Source organism: Bidens hawaiensis, unplaced genomic scaffold (genome assembly GCF_021521415.1).
Source record: "Bidens hawaiensis isolate Kalapana, Puna unplaced genomic scaffold, B.hawaiensis_p1.1 tig00006484_1, whole genome shotgun sequence".
Lineage (NCBI taxonomy): Eukaryota > Viridiplantae > Streptophyta > Magnoliopsida > Asterales > Asteraceae > Bidens > Bidens hawaiensis.
This window is the reverse complement of record NW_027491435.1, coordinates 689647-714970: the sequence shown is the minus strand read 5'-3', so window position 1 is coordinate 714970 and position 25324 is coordinate 689647. Positions and strand designations below refer to the sequence as shown.

Here is a 25324-nt window from a genome sequence, read left to right as displayed (position 1 = left end):
TAAATAAAACTTACCTTCAGAGTTTTTAGTTAAAAGGTTATTTTTTGTCAATTTCATTGTTTATATACTATGAAATGGAACCATGATGATCGTGTTACCTTACAGTGAAAAAAATATATTGGTTTCATTCCATATTAGTGTGTGCATTGCATCAACACAAATCTACTATTATAATAAACAAAAACATTATTGTGCCATGTGGCACCTAATTGTCCCATTATTTTGTCAAGTGACATCATTATTGTTTAATATTTAAAGTCATAACTATCTAATTAAAACAATTAATAAATATTTTAAACATTTCATATTAATAATTTATCTATAGTTTTATAATAGTAAATAAAGTAAAGAACTCATAACTAATGAATTAAAACAATTAATAAATATTTTAAACATTCCATATTAATGATTTATCTATAATTTTATAGTAGTAAATAAAGTAAAAAAAATTGAAATAAAAGAATGTATGTAGAAATTTTGAACTTTATTTTAGTGTGTGTAAATTTGTGTTGTATGTTTTTAGTTTATTAGTGACCGATTCAGAAGGTGCCACGATTAGTCTTTCCTCGATTATTTTATACAATTAATTCTATATATAAACTTTTTTATATGTAATGATAACTTTTACTATATTGACATAATTCAGCACTCAAGGAGAATAGTAGATTGATGATTGTGCATATCAGTACTCTTTTTATTAGATTTAATAATTATTTGCATTTTTTTGTCATAAGTGTCACAGCCCCCGACCCCTATACCCCGAGAGGGAAGCCGTGAACATTGATTGGTGGTATCGGTGTTTATTAAATTATTTTGCAGCAGAAAAATTTATCAGAACCGTAGTTAGGAAAAATGATCAGAGTTATAAAAACACCATGATTATTATTATTATGATAAACTGAGAATTTAATCCCTTTGATACAAACATAAGTTTTATAGGGTTAAACCCTAATTTACAAAACACGTTTCTTTATTCTGGTGACAAGCCACTTATTTAAGCTGGAAGCCCGCATGCATCATTCCTTTGTCTCTAACAAGTCCTTGAAACATGTTTAAAATATTTGATCAGCAAGAAATATTGGTGAGTACATTCATTTGTAAATGACACATTTTACAGTTACATCATTAAGATGTTTTTACATCTGCCTGCTTACAAATTACCGAAAGGTACTTGTCACTCGACCGTATCTATGACTGTGGTCCTATTACTTATTGGCTAACACTTGTCCAATAAGTAACGTGTAATAGCCCAGTAGGCAATGTAACACCCCGACCGATGGCGGATTATACATCGGGGCGCCACGTATTGTTTCATTACTCGCGACACTATTTGGGTGTCAATATTTAATAAATACATTTTATTGCGCACGCGCAGAACATGACATAAAGTAACATAATTCATATCATAACTTAAAATATTCAAATAACATAATATGTCTTGTTACATTTTAATCTAGGTCCAAACAAAAAGAAAACATCCTACGCGTCCAAGTGATTCCCAAAAAGCAGCTACAGCAAACCTGAACATGTGTTAAAATAAAACGTCAACACTTGCGTGTCGGTGAGAAATCAAGTTTAATAGATATAAATAGATAACAATATCTGCGCGCATCATGTGTATAACTGGTGTTCAACAAGGGTGTAATCAGATTGTGATCAAGCCTTAGATCATAGCTCATAGTTCAATCCGTGCTCCCAATTGAGCACAAAAACAAGAAAACTGTGCAAGTGTAAACAAAAGAGAAATCATAAACGATAGTTCTCCCGTGTTCATCTAATGGATCCATGAAAACTGCGGAATAGACCGACAAGACGGTTAATGATCCACACATACAAATAAACAGCCAAGTCTACGTCCATAACACATGGGGTTTTGCGCGACAAAAGTTCATAAACAAGTTTAAGACTCAAGTTTGTACGAACACATGAACATCCCAAAACATTAAAAATAAAAAGGGATTAGGTACGAGATTACTCACTTGAAAACGGCGCGATGAAAGATAATGCAAGAACCAACTTTTAAACAAGCACAAGTTAACCTATAAATAAAAGTTTATTGGTTTAATGATTTGTTTTATGCCTTGAATATATGTTAGCATAGTAATATGTATCTTTAACAAATTATTATATATTATATATTACCGGAAATCTGGGCAGGACAAGGGAAAAGACGAAGGCAGAGAGAGGAGGCGGCTGAGGAACAACGGCAGAGGGCAAGGAGAAGAGAGCAGAGGGGAGTTTAAGTGTTTGTGTGTGTAGTGTTAAATAACAAGAAATTAGTATTATATATAGGGAAACCCTAGGGAACACAATCCCTAAAAAGGAGGAAAAGATCTTAATAAATCAAGCAAAAGATATAAAAGTACAAAAAGACAAAAGCAAAAGATATCACAAGATACGCCGGCAGCTGCAGGGGATGGGGGAAAAGCTGACAGGTTACAGAATAAAGCATGGGAGGAGTCAGATAAAACACTGTTCAAGACATGCAAAAGAAGATTTCAAAAGATAATGTCAGTCACTTTTTCTGCCAACCAATGGGGTTGGTGCGCATGCTGCGCCGAAAGTGACTATTCAGACAGAAGATAAGATATCACAAAAGAATACAGGCTGACCTAAACAGAAGAAAGGACTTAAGGTCTAGCGCGAGAAAGCTCGGGCGCACGCGCGAGGGCGAAGGCAGACAGAGAACAAATCACAGCGCGCCGCGGGAAGAACTAAGATCCTTAGCGCGCCGCGGGAAGAACTACCATTCTTAGCGCGTCGCGGGAAGAACTACCAATCCTTAGCGCGTCGCGGGAAGAACTACCATTCTTAGCGCGCTGCGAGAAGAACTACAATTCTTAGCGCGTCGCGGGAAGAACTACCGTTCTTAGCGCGATGCGAGAGAACTAAAATTCTTAGCGCGCTGCGAGAACAGTTCGCCTCGCGTATCGCAGGAACAACCGGTCTTCACGCAGGCTTCCTTGTAAAGAGTCTGGCGCGTGGAGCTGCGCAGACATCCTTAGGCGGGAAGAACCAAAGGACAAGCAAAGAGTTAAGAGAAAGGGGGTTCAAGGCGTAAAGGTTAAGCAAAGAGGTTTCAGGCTCAAGGGTTAAGCAGAGGGGCGGGACGGCGACAAGAGAGAAAAGAGAGGCGGGACGGCGACAAGAAAGAAAAGAGAGGCGGGACGGCGACAAGAAAGAAGAAGAGGCTGGAAGGAATTATTAGTAAGTAATATAAAAATATATATATATATATAATTTATATAATGTTAAATTTACAAAGATTAATAATCAAATTTTAAATCATAAAAAGAATCCGATTCGAAAACGGGTACCTGGGTCGGGTCGGATCGGGCAGATGTCACAGTCTCCCCTACTTTAAGAAATTTCGTCCCGAAATTTATCTCGAAGTAGGTTGCGCAGAGAAAAGGTACGGGTACTTGATCTTCATCTGATCTTCCCTTTCCCAAGTGAACTCGGCTCCGCGCTTGGACTGCCAATGAACTTTAACAATAGGGATGCGACTGCGCTTGGTTTGCTTTACCTCGCGATCCATAATCTCAACAGGCTTCTCAACGAAGTGCATAGACTCATCAACTTGAACTTCATCAAGTGGTATGTGAAGGTTCTCATCAGCTAAACATTTCTTGAGATTGGATACATGGAAAGTTGGGTGCACATTGCTGAGCGCGGGCGGTAGGTCAAGCTTGTAGGCAACTTTTCCCACCCTCGCAAGAATCTTGAATGGTCCAACATAACGAGGAGCAAGCTTACCTTTCTTCCCAAAGCGGACAACACCCTTCCAGGGCGACACTTTGAGGAGAACAAGATCACCAACTAGAAATTCGAGAGGCTTCCGCCTGCGATCTGCGTAACTCTTCTGTCGGCTTCTGGCAGTCAGCAGTTGATCACGGATCTTGGCGATTTTATCGGTTGTCTCTTGAACTAGTTCGGGTCCTGTGATTTGAACTTCACCCACTTCGTTCCAACAAATCGGTGAACGGCACTTTCGACCGTAAAGTGCTTCAAATGGGGCCATACCGATACTGGAATGATAGCTGTTATTATAAGAGAACTCGATCAGAGGTAGGTGTGAATCCCAATTACCTCCAAAATCAAGAACACATGATCGAAGCATATCCTCAAGGGTTTGAATGGTTCGCTCAGACTGTCCGTCAGTCTGAGGATGATATGCAGTACTCATGTCCAAACGAGTTCCTAACGCAGATTGGAGAGATTTCCAAAAGCGAGATATAAAACGGCCATCGCGATCGGATATGATGCTCAAAGGAGTACCATGACGGCAGACAATCTCCTTGACATAAAGATGCGCAAGTTAATCAACACGGTAGGTTTCACGAATGGGCAGAAAGTGGGCAGACTTGGTCAATCGATCCACTATTACCCAAATGCTATCATGTTTGCTTGCGGTCAAGGGTAACTTGGTGATAAAGTCCATTGCTATGCTTTCCCATTTCCACGTAGGAATTTCAGGTTGTTCGAGCAAACCAGATGGGCGTTGATGTTCAGCTTTTACCTTAGAACAAGTTAGGCATTTAGCTACGAACACAGCAATATCCTTTTTCATACCAGGCCACCAATAAGAAAGGCGCAAATCTTAGTACATTTTGTCAGCACCAGGATGAACGGAATACCGGGTTTTGTGCGCTTCATTCAGTATGACAGAGCGAAGATTCTCATCATTGGGAATCCAGATGCGATTGAGATAGCAGAGAATTCCACTCAGATTAGGGACAAAATGCGCTTCCGCGCCACACGCTAACTCGGCGCGAAGGTTGCCATTGCTGATGGATGCGCGCTGCGCGTCACGAATGCGTGATTCAAGATTGCTTTGAATCGGCGCGAAGCGAAGCTGCAGGCGCGGCAAGATACAGTTAAGCTGGCAGGGTTTGCGGCTGAGCGCATCAGCTACCACATTAGCCTTTCCAGGGTGATACCGGATCTCACAATCGTAATCGCTGATGAGTTCGTTCCATCGGCGTTGTCTCATGTTAAGTTCCTTTTGGTCAAAAATATGCTGAAGGCTTTTATGGTCGGTGTAAATGATACACTTAGTCCCATAGAGGTAGTGTCTCCAGATTTTCAAGGCAAATACAACTGCACCAAGTTCGAGATCGTGAGTCGTATAATTCTTTTCATGAATTTTGAGTTGCCTTGACGCGTAAGCGATAACCTTGCCTCGTTGCATAAGTACACAACCGAGACCTTGGTTGGAGGCATCACAATACACGACAAAATCATCATTACCCTCTGGTAAAGTTAGAACAGGAGCTTCGCACAACAATCGCTTGAGTGCCAGAAAGGCTTCTTCTTGCTTCGAGCCCCAAATATACGGTTTGCCTTTGTGCGTTAAAGCTGTTAAAGGCAAAGCGATCTTTGAGAAGTTCGAAATAAATCGCCGGTAGTAACCAGCTAAGCCCAAAAAGGAACGGATTTCGGTAGGAGTGGACGGCGTAATCCAGTTCTTGATTGCTTCAATCTTGGATGGGTCGACATGAATACCCATCTTGTTTACAACATGACCAAGAAACTGTACTTCATCCGACCAAAACTCACACTTGGAGAGTTTGGCAAAGAGTTGCTCGGTTCGAAGCTTTTGCAACACCAACCGAAGATGTTGCTCATGCTCGGCCTTGGTTTTAGAATACACCAGAACATCATCGATGAACACGATCACGAATCTATCCAAGAAAGGCCTACACACCCGATTCATTAGATCCATGAAAACAGCGGGTGCGTTGGTTAAACCGAAGGGCATGACCAAGAATTCAAAATGACCATAGCGGGTTCGAAAAGCAGTCTTGGGAATATCCTCTTCGCGGATACGCAACTGGTGATAGCCAGAACGGAGATCGATCTTGGAGAAACAAGAGGCACCTTGGAGTTGATCAAAGAGGTCGTCAATACGCGGTAAAGGATACCGGTTCTTAATGGTGAGCTTGTTCAGCTCGCGGTAATCAATACACATGCGAAACGTACCATCTTTCTTTTTAACGAACAACACCGGAGCACCCCAGGGCGAAGAGCTAGGGCGAATGAATCCTTTAGCGGTCAACTCTTGGAGTTGACTTGCTAATTCTTGCATTTCTGCGGGTGCAAGACGATAAGGAGATTTGGCTACAGGGGAAGCACCAGGGACAAGATCAACACGAAACTCAACTTCCCGAGCGGGAGGTAAACCAGAAAGATCATCGGGAAATACTTCAGGAAAGTCTCGCACGATAGGGATTTCGCGAAGTTTCTTCTTTCCTTCATCGGGTTTGACCACATGAGCTAAGAATGCAACACATTTCTTCCGCAAAAGTCTTCGGGCTTCAGTGCATGACATTAGTTTAAGACCGTTAGATGGTTTCTCGCCGTAGATATGCAGATCACCATTTTCTCGAGGAATGCGAATCATCTTTTTGGCGCAAATAACTTCGGCGCGATTTTGCGAGAGCCAGTCCATACCAATAATGACATCAAAACTTCCAAGAGGCATGGGAATGAGGTCGATTAGAAAATCATGTTCATTAAGGTTAAGCGTGCAATCTTTGATCACGGAGTTTATTAAAATAGTTTCACCATTAGCCAATTCAACTGAAAAGTTTTCGCTTAAGTTTATGCGCGGTCGCGCAAGTTTTTGCTCAAATGCGCGAGAAATAAAGCTTCTATCGGCGCCAGTATCAAAAAGTATGGATGCATATTGTCCGTTAAGTAAAAATGTACCATTAACCACGTCATTATTCGCTTGCGCTTGGTGCGCGGTTATATTAAAAGCTCGGCCACGCGTCACTTGGTTCGAAATTTGGTTAACTGGGTTCGCTTGCGTAATCTGAACTTGTAGTCTCGGGCACGCGTTCCGGAAATGACTGGGATCACCGCAGTTATAGCACGACCTGGGTCGTGGATTAGGGTATGCTGGTTGTGGGTTTAGCGGGTAAGTTGGTGGTGTTTGCGCAATTGGGTTGGCGGGAAGGACTCTACAGTTTTCAGCAAGGTGACCAGTACGGCCACATCGGTTACAAAGTCGACACGGGACTTGAGGTGGGTGATGAAGTCTACAGGTTGGGCAAAAGGGTTGGTTTCCTGTGTAGGGTTTCTTAGTTGGCGGGGCAGGGAGTGCTGGATTGGTTAAGGCATAGTTGTGGACTACAGGAGGTGTTGGGTAGGTCGACAGTGGGTTAGGCGCGTAAACTGGAGGTTGGTAGGTGGGTTGCTGGACAATGGGCGGGTTGGTAAGCGCATAGGCTTTGCGCCTGCGCTTGAGGTTGTTACGGTTTGAGGGTTCTGGCTTGGTTTCTGTTGGTTCTGGGACAGTCTTGGTGGGTTTGGTCTTCTCAGCTCCCCGCAGGAACAGGGTTCCTGCCCTGACATGGTTGTCGCTGAGCACAGCGGCCAACTCGATAGCGTCAGAGAGGGTTAGTGGGTTCCTGGCCCATACAGAATCTTGGATTTCCATGGGGAGACCCCCAAGGAACTTCTCGATGGCTCGGCGGGAAGGGGTGACTAGGTGCGGGACAAGCAAGCTTAATTCATGGAAGCGCGTCGCGTACTCGCGCGCTTCGCCACTGTACTGTTTCAGGTTCCAAAACTCTTCCTCCAGGCGCTTTACTTCGTTGGGAGGGCAGAACTCTCGCGTCAAGATTTCCTTGAATTCCTCCCAAAGCATGCTAGAAGCAGCCTCTGCGCCACGCGCATGAGCTACTCCATTCCACCAAGTAAGCGCCCTTGATTCTAGGACACTTGAGGCGTATAAGGTTCGTTTGTCTGGAGGGCATTGGGTATGGAGGAAAGTGTTTTCAATTTTCTCGAGCCACTGGAGCATCACGGTGGCTCCTTCAAGTCCGGTGAATTTCGGAGGGTTACCCGCATTAAAGGATTTAATATTGTATCCGGAGGGGTTGGGATTATTTTGGTTTAAGGCTTGGGCTATCGCGGCGGCCATTTCCTGGGAACGTTGCTGTCTACGCCTGCGCGAGGCTTCTCTCCTCTGAAATCGGCGAGATAGCGGAGGCATTCTATAAAAGTTTTAATTTTTGTTAATATCTTGGCATAGGAAATCGTTTTAGCGCAAAGTATATCGTCGTAAAGCTTGTTTCGCAGAGTTAAATGCTATCAAATTTTGAAGTAAAATATGAATTTAAATGCAAACTTAATACAGGTAATAAATTCGAATTGAAAATCGACAATTCATGCATCACCATGACTTTCCGAATCCTCAATTTAAAATATCGAGTAAACGAGCATTGAAGGTTGACAATTCATGTATCACCATGACTTTTCAAGTCTTCAATTTTAAAATATCGAGTAAATGAATATTGGAGATTGACAATTCATGTATCACCATGACTTTTCAATCTTCAATTTAAAACATAAAGTTAATGGTAATTGAAAATCAACTATTCATGTACCACCATGACTTCTCGGATTTTCAATCCCCACAACAAACGAATCTGTAAGTAAAGAAATAAATTGAAATTTAATAAAAATCGAAAGATCGCGAATAAAACATGAAATCAAGTGCTGCGTATGTGCCAGCATATTTTATAAATATCGAGTAAATAACAATTAGCGCGCAAACATGAGATATTTCTCATGCGCGAGAAGGGACTATTAGGTATTCTAGGTCGTTACGTCTAACCACCTATCCTAAAGTCACGGAGCTCTGATACCAATCTGTAACACCCCGACCGATGGCGGATTATACATCGGGGCGCCACGTATTGTTTCATTACTCGCGACACTATTTGGGTGTCAATATTTAATAAATACATTTTATTGCGCACGCGCAGAACATGACATAAAGTAACATAATTCATATCATAACTTAAAATATTCAAATAACATAATATGTCTTGTTACATTTTAATCTAGGTCCAAACAAAAAGAAAACATCCTACGCGTCCAAGTGATTCCCAAAAAGCAGCTACAGCAAACCTGAACATGTGTTAAAATAAAACGTCAACACTTGCGTGTCGGTGAGAAATCAAGTTTAATAGATATAAATAGATAACAATATCTGCGCGCATCATGTGTATAACTGGTGTTCAACAAGGGTGTAATCAGATTGTGATCAAGCCTTAGATCATAGCTCATAGTTCAATCCGTGCTCCCAATTGAGCACAAAAACAAGAAAACTGTGCAAGTGTAAACAAAAGAGAAATCATAAACGATAGTTCTCCCGTGTTCATCTAATGGATCCATGAAAACTGCGGAATAGGCCGACAAGACGGTTAATGATCCACACATACAAATAAACAGCCAAGTCTACGTCCATAACACATGGGGTTTTGCGTGACAAAAGTTCATAAACAAGTTTAAGACTCAAGTTTGTACGAACACATGAACATCCCAAAACATTAAAAATAAAAAGGGATTAGGTACGAGATTACTCACTTGAAAACGGCGCGATGAAAGATAATGCAAGAACCAACTTTTAAACAAGCACAAGTTAACCTATAAATAAAAGTTTATTGGTTTAATGATTTGTTTTATGCCTTGAATATATGTTAGCATAGTAATATGTATCTTTAAAAATTATTATATATTATATATTACCAGAAATCTGGGCAGGACAAGGGAAAAGACGAAGGCAGAGAGAGGAGGCGGCTGAGGAACAACGGCAGAGGGCAAGGAGAAGAGAGCAGAGGGGAGTTTAAGTGTTTGTGTGTGTAGTGTTAAATAACAAGAAATTAGTATTATATATAGGGAAACCCTAGGGAACACAATCCCTAAAAAGGAGGAAAAGATCTTAATAAATCAAGCAAAAGATATAAAAGTACAAAAAGACAAAAGCAAAAGATATCACAAGATACGCCGGCAGCTGCAGGGGATGGGGGAAAAGCTGACAGGTTACAGAATAAAGCATGGGAGGAGTCAGATAAAACACTGTTCAAGACATGCAAAAGAAGATTTCAAAAGATAATGTCAGTCACTTTTTCTGCCAACCAATGGGGTTGGTGCGCATGCTGCGCCGAAAGTGACTATTCAGACAGAAGATAAGATATCACAAAAGAATACAGGCTGACCTAAACAGAAGAAAGGACTTAAGGTCTAGCGCAAGAAAGCTCGGGCGCACGCGCGAGGGCGAAGGCAGACAGAGAACAAATCACAGCGCGCCGCGGGAAGAACTAAGATCCTTAGCGCGCCGCGGGAAGAACTACCATTCTTAGCGGGTCGCGGGAAGAACTACCAATCCTTAGCGCGTCGCGGGAAGAACTACCATTCTTAGCGCGCTGCGAGAAGAACTACAATTCTTAGCGCGTCGCGGGAAGAACTACCGTTCTTAGCGCGATGCGAGAGAACTAAAATTCTTAGCGCACTGCGAGAACAGTTCGCCTCGCGTATCGCAGGAACAACCGGTCTTCACGCAGGCTTCCTTGTAAAGAGTCTGGCGCGTGGAGCTGCGCAGACATCCTTAGGCGGGAAGAACCAAAGGACAAGCAAAGAGTTAAGAGAAAGGGGGTTCAAGGCGTAAAGGTTAAGCAAAGAGGTTTCAGGCTCAAGGGTTAAGCAGAGGGGCGGGACGGCGACAAGAGAGAAAAGAGAGGCGGGACGGCGACAAGAAAGAAAAGAGAGGCGGGACGGCGACAAGAAAGAAGAAGAGGCGGGAAGGAATTATTAGTAAGTAATATAAAAATATATATATATAATTTATATAATGTTAAATTTACAAAGATTAATAATCAAATTTTAAATCATAAAAAGAATCGGATTCGAAAACGGGTACCTGGGTCGGGTCGGATCGGGCAGATGTCACAGGCAAGCCTTGTATACAAAACCCCACATTACCAGTAGTAACCATCCCGTAAGTCTACAGAGACTTAGTCACTGTAATGTATTTAAAAAAACTTTAAAAATATATTTGAAACCATTTAGACCATCTGTCATGAGTTTTATAGGATTTGAAATCATCATGACAGTGTCGGAAACATAGTTGTCTCACACAAATGTGAGTGGTACAAAAACTCGAATGTCTCACCTTGCAAGTTTACAATTAAAGAAAACGCCTCTTGGTATTAAGTACCTAGGATAAACACAATGTAGTATGTATAGGTTAGAATAAAACCAATAATAATAACGATAATCACGAGAGTAGAAAATTTACACGATGACACAATGTCTTACCTTAACAGTCAGAGCTTTTGGATTCGCGTTTAAGTTTCTTTCGATCGGATAGGATATCGTTGCGATAACTCGGTGTTATACTATTAATATATATCTATGTATATGTGTAAGAATTCAGAGAAAAGATGTTTTGGTGCAAAGAATAAGAGTCCCGTTGCCAACCTATTTATAGCTGATTTTGGACCCCGTCGCGATACGCGATGGCCATACACAACGGGCGTCGCGTATCGCGAAGAATCTCGTAGCTTGGCCGAGTCAGCCCTAGGTATGCTACGTGTCATCCGCGTAACTTCCACGTCGCGATACACGATGGGTTACCTTGACAGGTCATCGCGTATCTGTGAGGCCCCGTTACCGGTGCCCTACTTTGGATGTTGGATTTACTCATAAACACAGTTCTACAAATCAGAGTTTATTAAAACTTCGCGGAATATAAAAACTTTCATAAAGCATTACATAACTTGTCTTAAACATCTTTGTCTTTCAAAAACTAAGTAATTAAACATAAACTGATAAACATCTCGAGTCTTCCGATGCCAGCCTCTATTCAATGCCACGTGTTCCCCTCAAACGAGTTGCTTCATTCTACTCACCTGCATGCATACTAAAAGTCAGCTACGCCGAGTGAGTTCTAGTTAATCAGGCAACATACAATTTATTCTCATATATTTCTTAACGTATCCGAAGACACGTATTAATACTTTATCTTTGTATAAATATCCATAAGAGGAACGTCGTGTAAATCCTTGGATCTATCTTATATATAGAAGATTTAATAATAGTTAGCTTGATTTGGTCTCAGATCTCTTTCTTTCTCTCTTGGCCGCTTATGTATAGTAAGGAAGGTGTGTGTGTTTGGAGTGTGTGTAGAGATTATAGAAAGGATGGAATGAAATGAGAGTTAGGGTTTTGGAATGGTTTAAGGGAGTATTTATACCCTCAAGGCCCATGGACCTAAGGCCCATCCATCATCTTAATCCATTTTAATTAATCAAGCCCCTAATTCTCTCTATATTTAATATTAATTAACTATTGATACTCGTTTATAATTTCATGGACTTTCTTTCATCTATTATTTTATTCTTTTATTATTTCCCTGTTAATACGAGTAACTATTATGCCATACATAAATTATATATCTAAATATTATTCTTTGAAAATCCGGGATGTTACAGTATCGCTACTCCGCAATACTTATCGGATAATTTCTACGTCATCGCGGTACGCTATGAGGCTAACCCAAACCTGTCGCGTATCGCGATGGGAGGAAAAATCTTAATTCTCCGCGAGCGTGTGAAGTGCAAAGTGCGCCATCAAAGCCCCACATTGCGCCCATCGCACTTCGCCCAAGCCCGAGCCCGTGCGCGTTCGGGTGCTTCGCACCCTCTGCTAGGACCACTGGGTGTGATATGTCTTATAAGAATATTAACATATGAATTTTCTTTCTTATAAAAAGTTCACTAGTTTTATAATCTAGCGATGTGGGACAAGAAGCTTACTCTCCTATTTATACTAAGGTGGAAGCCTCTCCTTTCCTTTCCTCCACCAATGTGGGATGGAATTTTCCTTCTTTCATTTCCTTACTTTTTCCTTTTATTTATTTTGTGGTTTGTTATAATATGTTAACTGATAGTTAAAGTCATTGTGCTTATTCATTGTTACAAACTTACATCAACTATAGTTTCTGGCCAAACTGATATAGAAAATGAGTTGTTTTGATCCCTAAAATACATTGATGTCATAGTGAGATTTGTTTCCTTGATGATATCCATTTATATTCATGAAGCAAAATTCATATCTTTTCGGAAGAGCATCCTGGTGGTGATCACATTGTGTTGTTTGTTATAGGCACAACACTCATTAAAAAAAACAAAAAAAGCTTACAAGTTAAGGCCATGAAGTATATACTTAACTAATATAAATGATAGGAAAATGGTTATAATTATGGGTGTTGCAAAACGATTTTATGCAAAATCATTTTAAGGAATAAGATCATGAGTAGGGTGTTTGAAATACTAATACGTTTCTTTTAAGTTGGTTGTTTATTATTATAATTTTTTTGTGTTCTATATTCTATACAAGAATCTCAAAATTGTTTGATATATGGGAGGAATGATGGTTTGGTTTCAGTTGGTTGTTTATTTATTGTGCATAAAATCTCTGCAACAGTTTTTTTCCTCTGATTTACGTAATGGGTCAGAACAAGTTTCATTTAAAACAGACCCACTTTTAGTATGACTTGGAACATTTCGGGCAAGTTCAACTTGTATTCGGCCCTTTAAGTAAATGGGTCAAATTTGTTGATTGCGTTCTCTTATAACTGGCAAAAATGACGGGTCGTATTAGTCGGCGCAACGCATAAGAACCGGTTATGTCGGTACAAGTTAGGGTCAGAATTGGTTATTTTAAGAAAAATGTTACTTTTGCTTCCGAACATGTTTTCTTTACACTTTTTTTACATTTACACACAAATATAAACTCATTATAACTGTTTAGTTTCTTGTATGTTGTTGGAATTGAGTAAAATGTGTTAATAAGATGGCATGTTTGAAACCGAAAAAAATTGTGATAAAATGCTTATACCTTTATTAGTGTTACACTTTCTTTGCCGATATTACCAAATATACAGTTGCTCTTGCTATTTTATAACCTAAGACATGAATTAGAAAAAAAGACATGAAGTAAGCCATACAAGTTTACTTTTTGTTGGTTATGGATGGTTAATAATTTAATATCATTAAATCCTCAATTTGAATAATTTGGTATTTTTTTTAACGAAAAAACTCTTACAACTATTAGTTCAGTAGCAATATATGTTGAAACCAGGGCCGGCTCTGAAAATTTACCTGCCTCGGCCGAGCTGAAAAAAATATGCCCCTTAAACCTTAACATACTAAATAATGTAAACACACTTTTTATACGCCGATTAAATTATAGCGATTAACATAAAAATTAGAAAATCGTGATATTATAATGAGTTTATGACACATATAATAGATTAATAGCTAATTGAGGATTTGTGAAGCTCTCATAACATTTTTTATAGTAAATTGGTGAATTAACTCTTAGCAGTTTATGTTCTCTAATGTTCCGTTCTTGATAACTTTCATTGCCAACCCGCTAAGTCTTTCTTGAGGCATTTTGGGTCGAAAATAGGATTTCAAGAACTATAATTTTGAAATACTTATATTTTCAGATGCTACCGTGACTACTGGTGTTCGAAGTCGACGTGGCTGCTGGTCTTCGAAGTCGATTTTGCTATTATCGCGCCTATTCGTTTCTTCTATTTATTTAACTTATATTGATTGCTTAAAAGTACTTGGCATTTTTTAAATTTTAGTAAGCCTATAAGTCTTTGGTTAATCCAAAAAAATGGAGTCTAAAAGGTGTTTGAGTAATATAAAAATAATGATTATAAACATTCAGGTATTCTACATATATAACATCGGGAATTTTTAAAAATTTTGTGCCCCTAAAGAAAACGTGCCCCAGCCGGTCGCCCGCTTTGCACACCCCAAGAGTCGGCCATGGTTGAAACTAACACAACAACATAATTAGAAGCATCTTTTTTACATTTTCAGCTCTTGTGATTTTTTTAAAAGTTTTGAGGTGTTTTTTGTACATGATTATTGCAACTTTAAGAACCAGAATCATATAATAAGGTAATGAATGAGATTTAATTTTTCAAACCCGTGTAATACACGGGTTTATAACCTAGTGACAAATATATACAAAATAAAACCTCATGTAAAAGTATGTGATGTATTGAGTATCCACAACAAACATCCACAAACCGTCACATAATAGCCACACCATATTTCAAACATTTTCTCAAAAACTCAAACTTTTTTTACAACAAAACTTGACAAACCTTATTAAAATATATTATAATTGTGTATATATAATATATGTATGTATGCATGTGAGAGAGAGAAAGGGGTGGCCCCACAAACATGTCACCTTTCAAGTTTGTTGCAAGTTTGCATTCACAAACCCAACCTTCACAAACTTGCTTCACAACAAGGAAAGTTTGTCATCCAAGTCTATTTCTTTGCCACATAGATTTAAACCTAGAAAATTGGAGCTTGCTGTGAATGTTCTTAGGTGAGTGTGAACATTGCCAAGCAGACACCACTTGTGCAAGAGAGTTCAAAGTATCACCGATTAAAAGTATTTTTCTAGAAGGGTGATTTTCTTTTCCTTTTTGTTTATATCACCGTACTCTTCAATTTAAGCCATGGTATCCCTCAATGGTCAGACTATGTTGTCTTAACCGGCTTCACGTTGGCTTCAGAGTTTGGCTTGGACTTTATAGATGTCGGAATACGAAACTTTCCTGCTTGTTTTTGTATTGAATATAGTCATATAGATTCTTGTCAGGTTATCAAGTACTAATCGAGAAGTCCGATGTTAGTCTCGAGTTAGAAGCTAAATCATAAGGTTTATATCCTGGAAATCTTGAGTTAATTAACTTTGCAATGTTGTACTGACAATGAAACTTAGTCCCACGCATAGGGTAGGGTTACATATTAGTACGGTTGGAGTGGTTTATAATGAAAACATAACATTAATCGTTTGTATTTTGTAGTATAGAATAAACTAAAGGCGGTCCATCATAGCATGGGAGGCATCCGTTATTCTAGCGATTGGGGATTTGCGTGGTTAATATATGAATGTACACACATTAATCTCGAGGCCTGCATAAGGTGTTACGTCCGTCATTCTTTTCACGTCTCGAATAGTAAAATTCCAGTTGGAAGGTGGTTGATCATAGATAGGGACATTCAAGTTGATCCTTAAGGAATAAAGGGTAAGCGATCTTTAAGGCTTGAAGAAAGTACATTGTGGACAATGGAGTGAACGTGGCTTATGTTGATTGAAGTGGATGATCATACACTTTTTTTTCACGATAATCGTGATTTATGAATCTCATGTTTTAAGAGTCTGGTTATAATCTCTAAAGTTAGCACTATGGTTTATTTATTGGGTTTCATGTGTCAAGATAACTTCAGACCTTTTTCTCGAGTGGTGCTATGCAGTCAGTATTTTGAGGAAGAATTTATCATGCTCCCTTTATGTTACCATTTAGGATGAACATTAAGATTTAGTAATCGTTAGCTGGTTGTAGAATCAATCTATAGGAAGTTGGTACGGGGACAATGTGAAATTTCGCTTACCGCGAACTCTAGTGTTGTCGCCGGAATAATGTGTGTAGGCAATTATGTGACAACTATGAAATATAGATTGGATTAAATGACGATAAGGATTTGATGAAGGGTTGTTAAAAATGTGGAGAACGAAATGGCAATGATATGGCCTTGAAATATCCAACTTCTACGTACTTGTTTTCAAAAATCCGTAACTTATGAAAGACCCATATTTGTAATAATGTACATATTTTACTTAAAGCCATATGTATGCTATTAGAATTTAAAGTTCGTGAAAAGTTTATTGGTTTTCACTCAAAGCCTATATAATTCGGTGAAAAGTAAAGTCGTTTGCGTGATTTTACTTTCATCTTGTAGCATTTAGAAAGCACAGAATGAAGCGCATCAAAATCGTTGTTATATTTCAATAATAAATAGATATCCACCAAAAAGCTCTATGAAGAGATCAAAAGTACTAGTTTCTTCTGGGTGAAAAATAGAGTTAAACTTAGCTATCTCGAGTGGTTGTATTGGTATAGATTCATATATATATATATATATGATCAGGATCATGAGAGAACCTTTTTAAAATTGAGAACTATGAGAACCATTTTGGACCACAAAAAACCCAAAAATAAAAAAAATCATAAAATAAAAAAAAACACAAAAATGAAAAGAGTAAAAAAACCAAAATACTTATTTTAACATCCCGGTTTCATAAAAAAAAAAAAAACTCGGTTTAGCCAAATTATATACACATATGTATAATATATACATATATGTACATTTACATGATTTTTTTCTACACATGTGTATAATTTAAGATAAATGACACTGTACATATGTGTATAATACGACGTTTTTTTTATTTATTTATTTTTTTAATGAAACCGGAATGAAATATAAGAATTTTGGTTTTTTTACTTTTTTTAAAATTTTTGTTATTTTTTGTTTTATGATTTTTTAAATATTTTTTTCAAAAGTGTTTTTAGTGGTCTAAAATGGTTCTCAAAGTTCTCAATTTGCAAAGGGTTCTCTTAGGATCCTTACCCTATATATATATATATATATATATATATTGTGTTTCTTCTATGTATGTAGTTTAGGGTGTTTCGCAATATTCTAGCTTTTGCTAGTACTACATACTTCATAAAAACGAAAATTTAATTGAAAATCAAATTTCTAACTAGATAAATTAAATTGAAAAGCAAATTATTATATTATTTGTTGATGTGTAAAGCAATTCAAATTGAATGATACATTCTTAAAAGTCAAAATGCAAGTGGATGTGTAAAACTTAGGTGATAGTTTTGGACTTTGGCGTATAAAGCGTTCGATAAAAGGAAAAAAGAACATGGGGGAGGCCCATATCAAAGACCGACTAACCAAACATGATTGGTTGTTAGAGCATGAGCAAGTACGGCGTAGACTAACCCAAGTGAGCAACAAGCCAACAATTACTTTAGAGGATCATAATTTCTTATATATGGAAAGCTACGTCATAAGATATGGACCAAATTTTTTAATGGGTTGAACACCATATTCGAATGGACGCCTCTAAAGTGCCTGTGGGGTGAGGTGGACTAGAGACGATGGTCATCTGTTGTCTGTTGACGTGACAAAAATAGAGAAAAGTTGTCGGTAAAAAAGACGAGTTGTTTGAAGAAGAGGATAGAGAAGGTTGGTGTGTAGGTAGCAACTAGCGAGTGACTTTTGCATGTGTAAAGGTTTTTTGCCTAAAAAATGGTTAAGTGGATGTGATAGCGAGGGAGCAATGCAGACGCTATGAAGAAAGAATGACTCCAGCTTGTGCCTTTGTGGTCACGGGCAAGGACGGGACATATATGGGGCAGGGAGGGTTGTGCCCCCCTGATTTAGGGTCTAGAAATGGATTTTATAGGTTCAGTTGCTCCATTAATTTGAAGTTTCTAGGTGTTTTTCTTTTACAATGAGATGAAGGGGGTGTTTGTTTTTTCTTCAAACATCTTCAAGGGAGCTAATGTCTGCACGCGCGCAGACATTACCCTTGAAGACTGTTTGTTTTTTTTCTTAAAACAGATCTTAAGTTATCTTCTTTCATCTTAAAAGAAAAGCAAAGAAATCTTGCTTAAAACATCTTCGCAAAAAAATCATACTCTTATCCCTTTGAAGCCACCCTCTCATCCACTCCTCCCACCACCGTCCGCCACCACCACCCACCGTACGCCACCACCACCATCCCCCACTGCCACCGTCCACCACCATCCACCGCCACTACCCACCGTCCGCCGCCACTACCAGCATCCACCACCACTACCCATCGTCCGCCACCACCACCACCACCACCATCCATCACAGCCACCACCAATCACCACCGTCCACCACCCACCACAACCGTTCATCACCACCACCACCCACTGTCGGACGCCATCACCGTCAACTACCACCGTCCACCACCCACCAAAACCGTCCATTACCACCACCCACTGTCCACCACCACCATCCATCGCCACTACCCACCGTCCGCCGCCACAATTTTATTATTATATTTTCTATGTAACTTGAATAAATGACTTCTATCTTGTGAGATAAGTTTGACAGTTATGCAGACAGTATCAGCTTATAAAAACAAACAGTCTTATATTTTCAGCTTGCAGATCTTCAGACCACATCTTCAGTTGCAGACATGAAAACAGATGAAATCAGCTTGCAGACAGTTTATGTCTGCAAAAACAAACAGCACCGAAAAGATGGATAGGAAGAAAACAAGTGACTTATTATATTCTTGAAAATAATAAAATGTATGAGTGTAAACGCACTGACACAATTATCCATCTAACCCTTTCTCATATAATAAGTTACTAGAAAGTTTATTATACTCTTGAAAATGATAAAATGAGTGGCTCCAAAGTTTGATTTTCAATTTGTATTATTGTTTATTCATTTACTTGGTTATTAATTATTTCATTATCGGCTAGTTTAATGTGTTAGCCTTAATGTGGGGAAGTAATATCCCGCAATAAAACATCATATGATTTTTTTTGTCATTTATTTGTGGAAACTGTGTTTTTTACTTGGATATATAATCTTTATATAGTGTAAAAAAGTTGTTTTTTTTTCATTTTATTTTGTTATGTGTTTGAGCTTATGATTAATCTAAAGATTTCCGGCCCCCTCTATGAATATGTTCAAGTTCCGCCACTGGTCAAGGGCCATCCATGAGAAAATAAGCCTATATATAATAGGGGAGGAGATGCTATGTCCGAGGGGTGAAGAGAGATATTATCTAGGCTTTGTTGACGAGAGGAGAAAATAAATGCGGCTTGTAAGACAAGCCATTGCATTCCAACGTGGAAATGTCCACTACTCTCCCGGCTACATAAGTCCTAATAATGACGTTTGTTTCGAGAATCTAATTTTATTATTTTTGTTTATTTTAACAAGCAACATTATAGTACTCATTACTCTTTAGTTAGCGTGCTCTACTAGCTCTTTAGTTTCCATTCAAGGGTTTTTTTTCCATTTAGATAACACATCCTATTCATTATTGATCATTCAATTTTTGTTGTTATTGTCTTTAGTCGCACTTAAAAGTTGTTTTGATAACTTATACCATATGTCACATCATACGTTAAGAAAGAAATTTCAACCTTGGCTTTAGAAGTTGTTTTGAGTCAAAAGAGTAAAGCCAACAACATTAGATGGAAGGAGACTAGTCAAAAGGGGTGATGAAACCAACCACCAAAATATTTACAAAAATAAAACAACACAAAAAGTGTTACCCTGCAACCCAACCCATGATACCGAGATTCAAACAATGGTAAAATAAGGGTAGCAAGTAACTTCCGCGATGATCCAAAACACACTACATAAATAATTAAGTTTTTGGTTGGCATGTCTACTTTAATGGTTTGTGTACAGTTTGACATGTCTACTTAAGCTGGTCATATTCGGGTTGACATGTTTAACTCATCAACCTGTTTAGTTGAACATGTCGATGCACAATCTTTTACAAGTCAGCAACCCTATTAACACGTCTAACGATTCAACTTGACTTTTCCTCCTAACTCGTTTAACATGTTAAGATAATGGGTTAGCGGATCGTGTTCATGTCACACAACTGTAGTATATTCAAGTTTGAGTTGACTTCTAAACACGAATGAATAAATATATAGGTAAGTCTGCGAGTTGAAAAATTCAATCACCAACCCTCCACTATTGACATTTAACGGTTTGACACCCGTAGGTATAAGGGTGGTGGAAGCAGTCAGCTCACCCCATTCCACCCCTAACGTTTTATCTCCTCCACGTCAGCACCGCGTCATTTTGCCCATAACCATTTGTCAGTGTCGCGTCATTTTGCCCATAACCATTTGTCAGTGTCGCGTCATTTTGCCCATAACTATTTTTCCACTCCGGAAATAGTCATCTATCGCCTCAATCCATCTTTCACCATTAACTTGTAGAGAGAGAGAGAGAGAGAGGATATGTGCATTCGCCAAATACACCTGTCTCGGGGTTCATTTTTTTGGGGGCTGACCAGGGTATGGCTGTGTTCCCGATGGTGCCGCCTATTTTTTTGGGGGCTGACCAGGGTATGGCTGTGTTCCCGCTGGTGCCAGGTGTGGCCTGCGTGGCACCGCAGGCCACACCGTGACCACTCCTAGTCCTTCCTTAACAAATAACAATGACCAGCTAAGCCCATGCTACAGCTTCAAGTAACTTGGTATAACAGTCTAAATAAAAAGAAATAAAAACTGAAATAATTTTATCCATAATTGCAACTCCACTTAAAAAACCAAACTAAGTACAAGCACAAAAACAACAATAAAACACTTAAATAACAAGTTCCATAAAATAAAAGGTACAAAAGTCACCTATCAATTCATCACAGATTTCACTAGTAAAATAACTTTAAGCAAAATCTATGAACAACCATCAACACAAACACAAACACTAAACCAGAGTTTAGTTTCTCCTAAAGTCAAGTCTGAGACGGACGAAGACAAACCCGCACCTCATGTTCTTCGGGTCCCACACGATGTTTCGGCACAATTATCTCAAGCAAAGTCCCCGATTCGTCCCTATAAGCTTCTAAATTTGCATCTTCCGGAATCGGCAATGGCAGCAGGATCTCCCTAACAAACTCCCCGGGCGGGCAATGCTCCGGTGCTACATCCGTCATTTTAAATATCCGGTTTGATCTTTTCAACACGGGCCTACACCCGGTACTTACACACGAAATCTTAACCACCCCTTGTGAGAGAGTATTTCTCCATGTAACTTTAACCCTTTCAAGATCCACACAAGGCAAACTCACCACAATCAAGAAGCCCTCTTCGTCTTCGTATATTGTTTTAGCAGCCGTAACGGGCCCGGACGCGTTTTTCAACACCCCGGATACATCATTCACCCAATGCGGGCCCACGTGATGAACATCAAGAACCGAGTCAGAGCTTTCTTCATCATTATTCCCACGTGGCGAGTTATTCTTCTTCCGTTTATTATTACCATTGTTACAACCCGCCAACAGATCCATCCCGTACGCGTTTACATCACCATGTGCGTGATCTGATAACTGCAATCTCTTTTGTTGTTGATGATGGTTAGCCGAATTATCCTTTAGAATTAACGGGCGTTCGATGTCAAAATCCGTAGTTGGAAGATTCCTCCACGAACCGAAATCACTCGCTTCGAGCGTTATAGAAAAGTTTAAATCTCTTCCCGTAAGTTCCATCCACCGTCTCCTCTGTTCATCATCTAATCCATTCAAATTAGGGGACCGAACGACTTCAATCCCGTGAACACATTGAGGATTCGACAACCCGCGATAATGCTTTCTTTGCATTCTGTGAGACCTAACAAACCCCTTATCAGCACAAAACGGAAACGGCTTCTCACCTTGTCGGGAATGCCCATTCATATAACTCCTCAACTGCATCTTCCCCAACGCGTTCTCGGGCCTTTCCTTAAACACCCACATATACATATTCTCCATATCATGTTGCACCAAGAACACATCCAACTTCAGCTCCGACTTATCAAACCCGTTACTCTCCCAATTCACCTTGTTCTTCGACTTGTCATTCAACGCGGGTTTAAAATAAAAATTAAAGAAAAACCAAGCACCCCACATGCTATCGAGCCGCTTCGCCGACTTCTTCCCACTTTTCGTAACACTAACCTGTGTCTCACTCTGATAATGCTGAGACCCTAACCCAGCATCCAACAAATCACACGAGTTCGGCGGACTCAGTTCCGCCGAAAACGGGAGATTAATATCGGGCGGCAACGGCAGCGTAAGATCAACCACCGCAGCCCGATTCATCTCCAGATCAAACAAGCTCGAATCCATGGACAAAAAGTGATTAATATTAACATTATTAGTATTATCCATGGACAACGTTGTCAACAAACCCCCGTTCATCTTGTCCTTAGCCGGCATCATAAAGTTAGGGTTTCTAAAATCTATGTATTGAAAATAATAATAATAATAATAAATCTAGAGGTGCGTAAGATAAATGAGTGAGTGAGTGAGTCAACATCATATCCGATATGAATAATCTTGCATCGGAAACAATTAAAGCGTCTCAGATGCATATTTCCAAGTATGATAATAATAAAAAGAATTCATGAAATGGATGAATATGGGATCAGAAGGGAAGGATTAAGGAGATCCTGACCCTAGAGAAATCGAGGTATTGAGATGAGATGAGGGATAAAATCCAACGGTACCTTTGAAGACAACGCATCGGATCGGACGGTTGGATGGATGAATGAATGAATGAGAGGTTGATTATAAGGTGTGGCGGTGGGGAAGAAAGAAAGAAAGACCTTCACCAGTTGAAACCAAGCCCACCAGGTTTTAAGGCTGACAGGTGGATTGGTATTACATTGGACCAAACGCCGTCCACTCCTGCCGTCTTCTCCGTTTCCTCTTAAACGCTTTTCACGTGTTTTTTTTAACGGGGTGGTAACGATGCTAACATGTTTGGCTACTTAGATCATTTTATTTTTCCTTTTTTGAGTCATGGTTCATCTTGGTCTTATACTATATTTGTTACATATTGTCTCATCAACTTTAAGGGTATATATTTGAGCTTAGTGTGGGTTAAAGGAACACAAAACTATTATGAGGCGGATTCATTCATACTTCAGGGGATATACCCTTTGAAATTAGCACATCAAGCTTAATATGTTAATGGAATTCAAGAAAAAAAATCCACATGCCTCCCAAGACAAAAATAAGAATACACATTGGCCTTTAGAAAACCCACATGAGAAGATCTAGTTCATCCAACTCGTGTGTTTAGTTTAGTCTAACAAACTGAAAACGGAAAACATCAAATCAATTTCTTGTTTTTTTTAAATGAACTGGCTATAATATCAACCCTTAAAGCAATAGCATGCATTAATTATTACTTTTCTGCATATATATTCTGATGTAGGGGTGTTCATCGGGTCAACCTTATCGGGTTTCAGGTTAATCAGGTCGGGTTAGTCGGGTTTTTCTTAAAAAATATCTAACCCGAAACCCGACCCTATTAAGGTTCGGGTTAGTCGGGTCGGATTATTCGGGTTAACCATGTTGTTTTCTAATTTGAAATTGATTTTTATGTATGTAACTCGTGGGTTGCAAAATTTCTCATTCCACTCAATTTTCAATTTATTTCACAAGTAATTATCTTATAATTACATATAGGCTTGTCAACGAACCGAACAGACATGAACAAAGGCATGCCCGTGTTTATTCTTTTAACTTTAAACAAATACGATCACGAACACTTAATCAAACAAATATTTGTGTTTATGTTCGTTCGTTAAAAAATGAACATGTTTGTCACACCCCGACCAAAGGCGGCGGAATATGCCGGGGCGTAACGTATTGATTGGACAATAGCTCAAAAGACACTAATTAAAGCGACAATAAATATTTAACTTCAGTAACATTAAACACGTACACAAATTCAATAATCGTAATAAATACATCACAATTTTGTTATTTGAATAGATATCCTAAGGTCAAACTATTGTCTTCAATCTTGAATAATATCAACTACTTGTACCTGTAACATATATAAAAATAAAAATGTCAACACGAATGTTGGTGAGAATACATAAGTTTTAGTTATATATATATATATATAGAGAGAGAGAGAGAGAGAGAGAGATAAATCACAATTCATATATAAATGATGAGTATTACAATTCTTATGAAAATGTAAACAACTAAATAGATGTGGACCCGTTCTTATTGATACGAAATCAAAGTACATGGGTAAATGTATGATCATACTAGATGAGGATAGATACCAACCACCAAACATAAAATAAACAATTAAACACATTGAGCATTATCATAGAGCATGCAATAATCACACATAAACATATATTGAATTGTGTTTTGAATAGATGTAAAAACAAAATATTAATAAAATTGAATAAGGTATACATGCTACCCCAAAAATATAAAAGGTGGAAAAAGGGGTATGTAAACTAACCTTTGAGATTAAAACCAAACTTGAAATGACAACCGAAAGCGCATTAAAGAAAATGAACGATCGATCCTCACAAACTATAAATAAACAAAATATAATAATTAAAAACTAAGGGGATTGTAAATTTTAAAGAATACTAAATAAAATTAATAAATAATAATATAATAACAAGGAAATATCAAAAAGGAAGATGAAATACAAAATCAGTTTTTTGGACGGAAATTGTTCTGTTTTATTCAAGGTATTTAAAATATCAAAATTTTTGTTTTAAATCAAAACTTTCCAGTCTACTAAATTAGAATGTTTTGAACAACTTTCATTTGAAAAGGTTTTAAAAATTCGTAACCTAAATAGGTCAAAACAGCCATGTAAATCAGAAGGTATGAATCCGCGTACTGTTTATAAAATATTGATTGTGAATTCATACGAATGAATTAAAATGCGTAAAAATAGTTTTTAGAACCGTATTTCAATGAAGTACATCATAGAATTTAGTATTGCACTTTTTCAGTTTGTTATGAACAAGATATACCTCTTTCTTTAACTGTTATATCTAATGTCAAATCTGAAATATTGCTAAAAGCAATA

The 25324-nt window shown here is 38.5% G+C and overlaps 1 protein-coding gene across 1 annotated transcript; it reads right to left on the bottom strand.

The window, feature by feature from the left end:
• Positions 1 to 149: 149 nt before the first annotated feature.
• Positions 150 to 22998, bottom strand: LOC143632603 (uncharacterized). The gene is made up of 2 exons (XM_077101080.1): positions 21194 to 22998; positions 150 to 162 (listed from the first exon to the last, which is right to left on the bottom strand). The coding sequence occupies exon 1, from the start codon at positions 22684 to 22686 to the stop codon at positions 21223 to 21225; it is 1464 nt and encodes a 487-aa protein (XP_076957195.1). The 5' UTR covers positions 22687 to 22998; the 3' UTR covers positions 150 to 162; positions 21194 to 21222.
• Positions 22999 to 25324: the final 2326 nt, after the last annotated feature.

Excerpts from the sequence above, each read along its gene's own strand:
- LOC143632603 (XM_077101080.1), bottom strand. The coding sequence starts at position 22,686 with ATGATGCCGGCTAAGGACAAGATGAACGGGGGTTTGTTGACAACGTTG.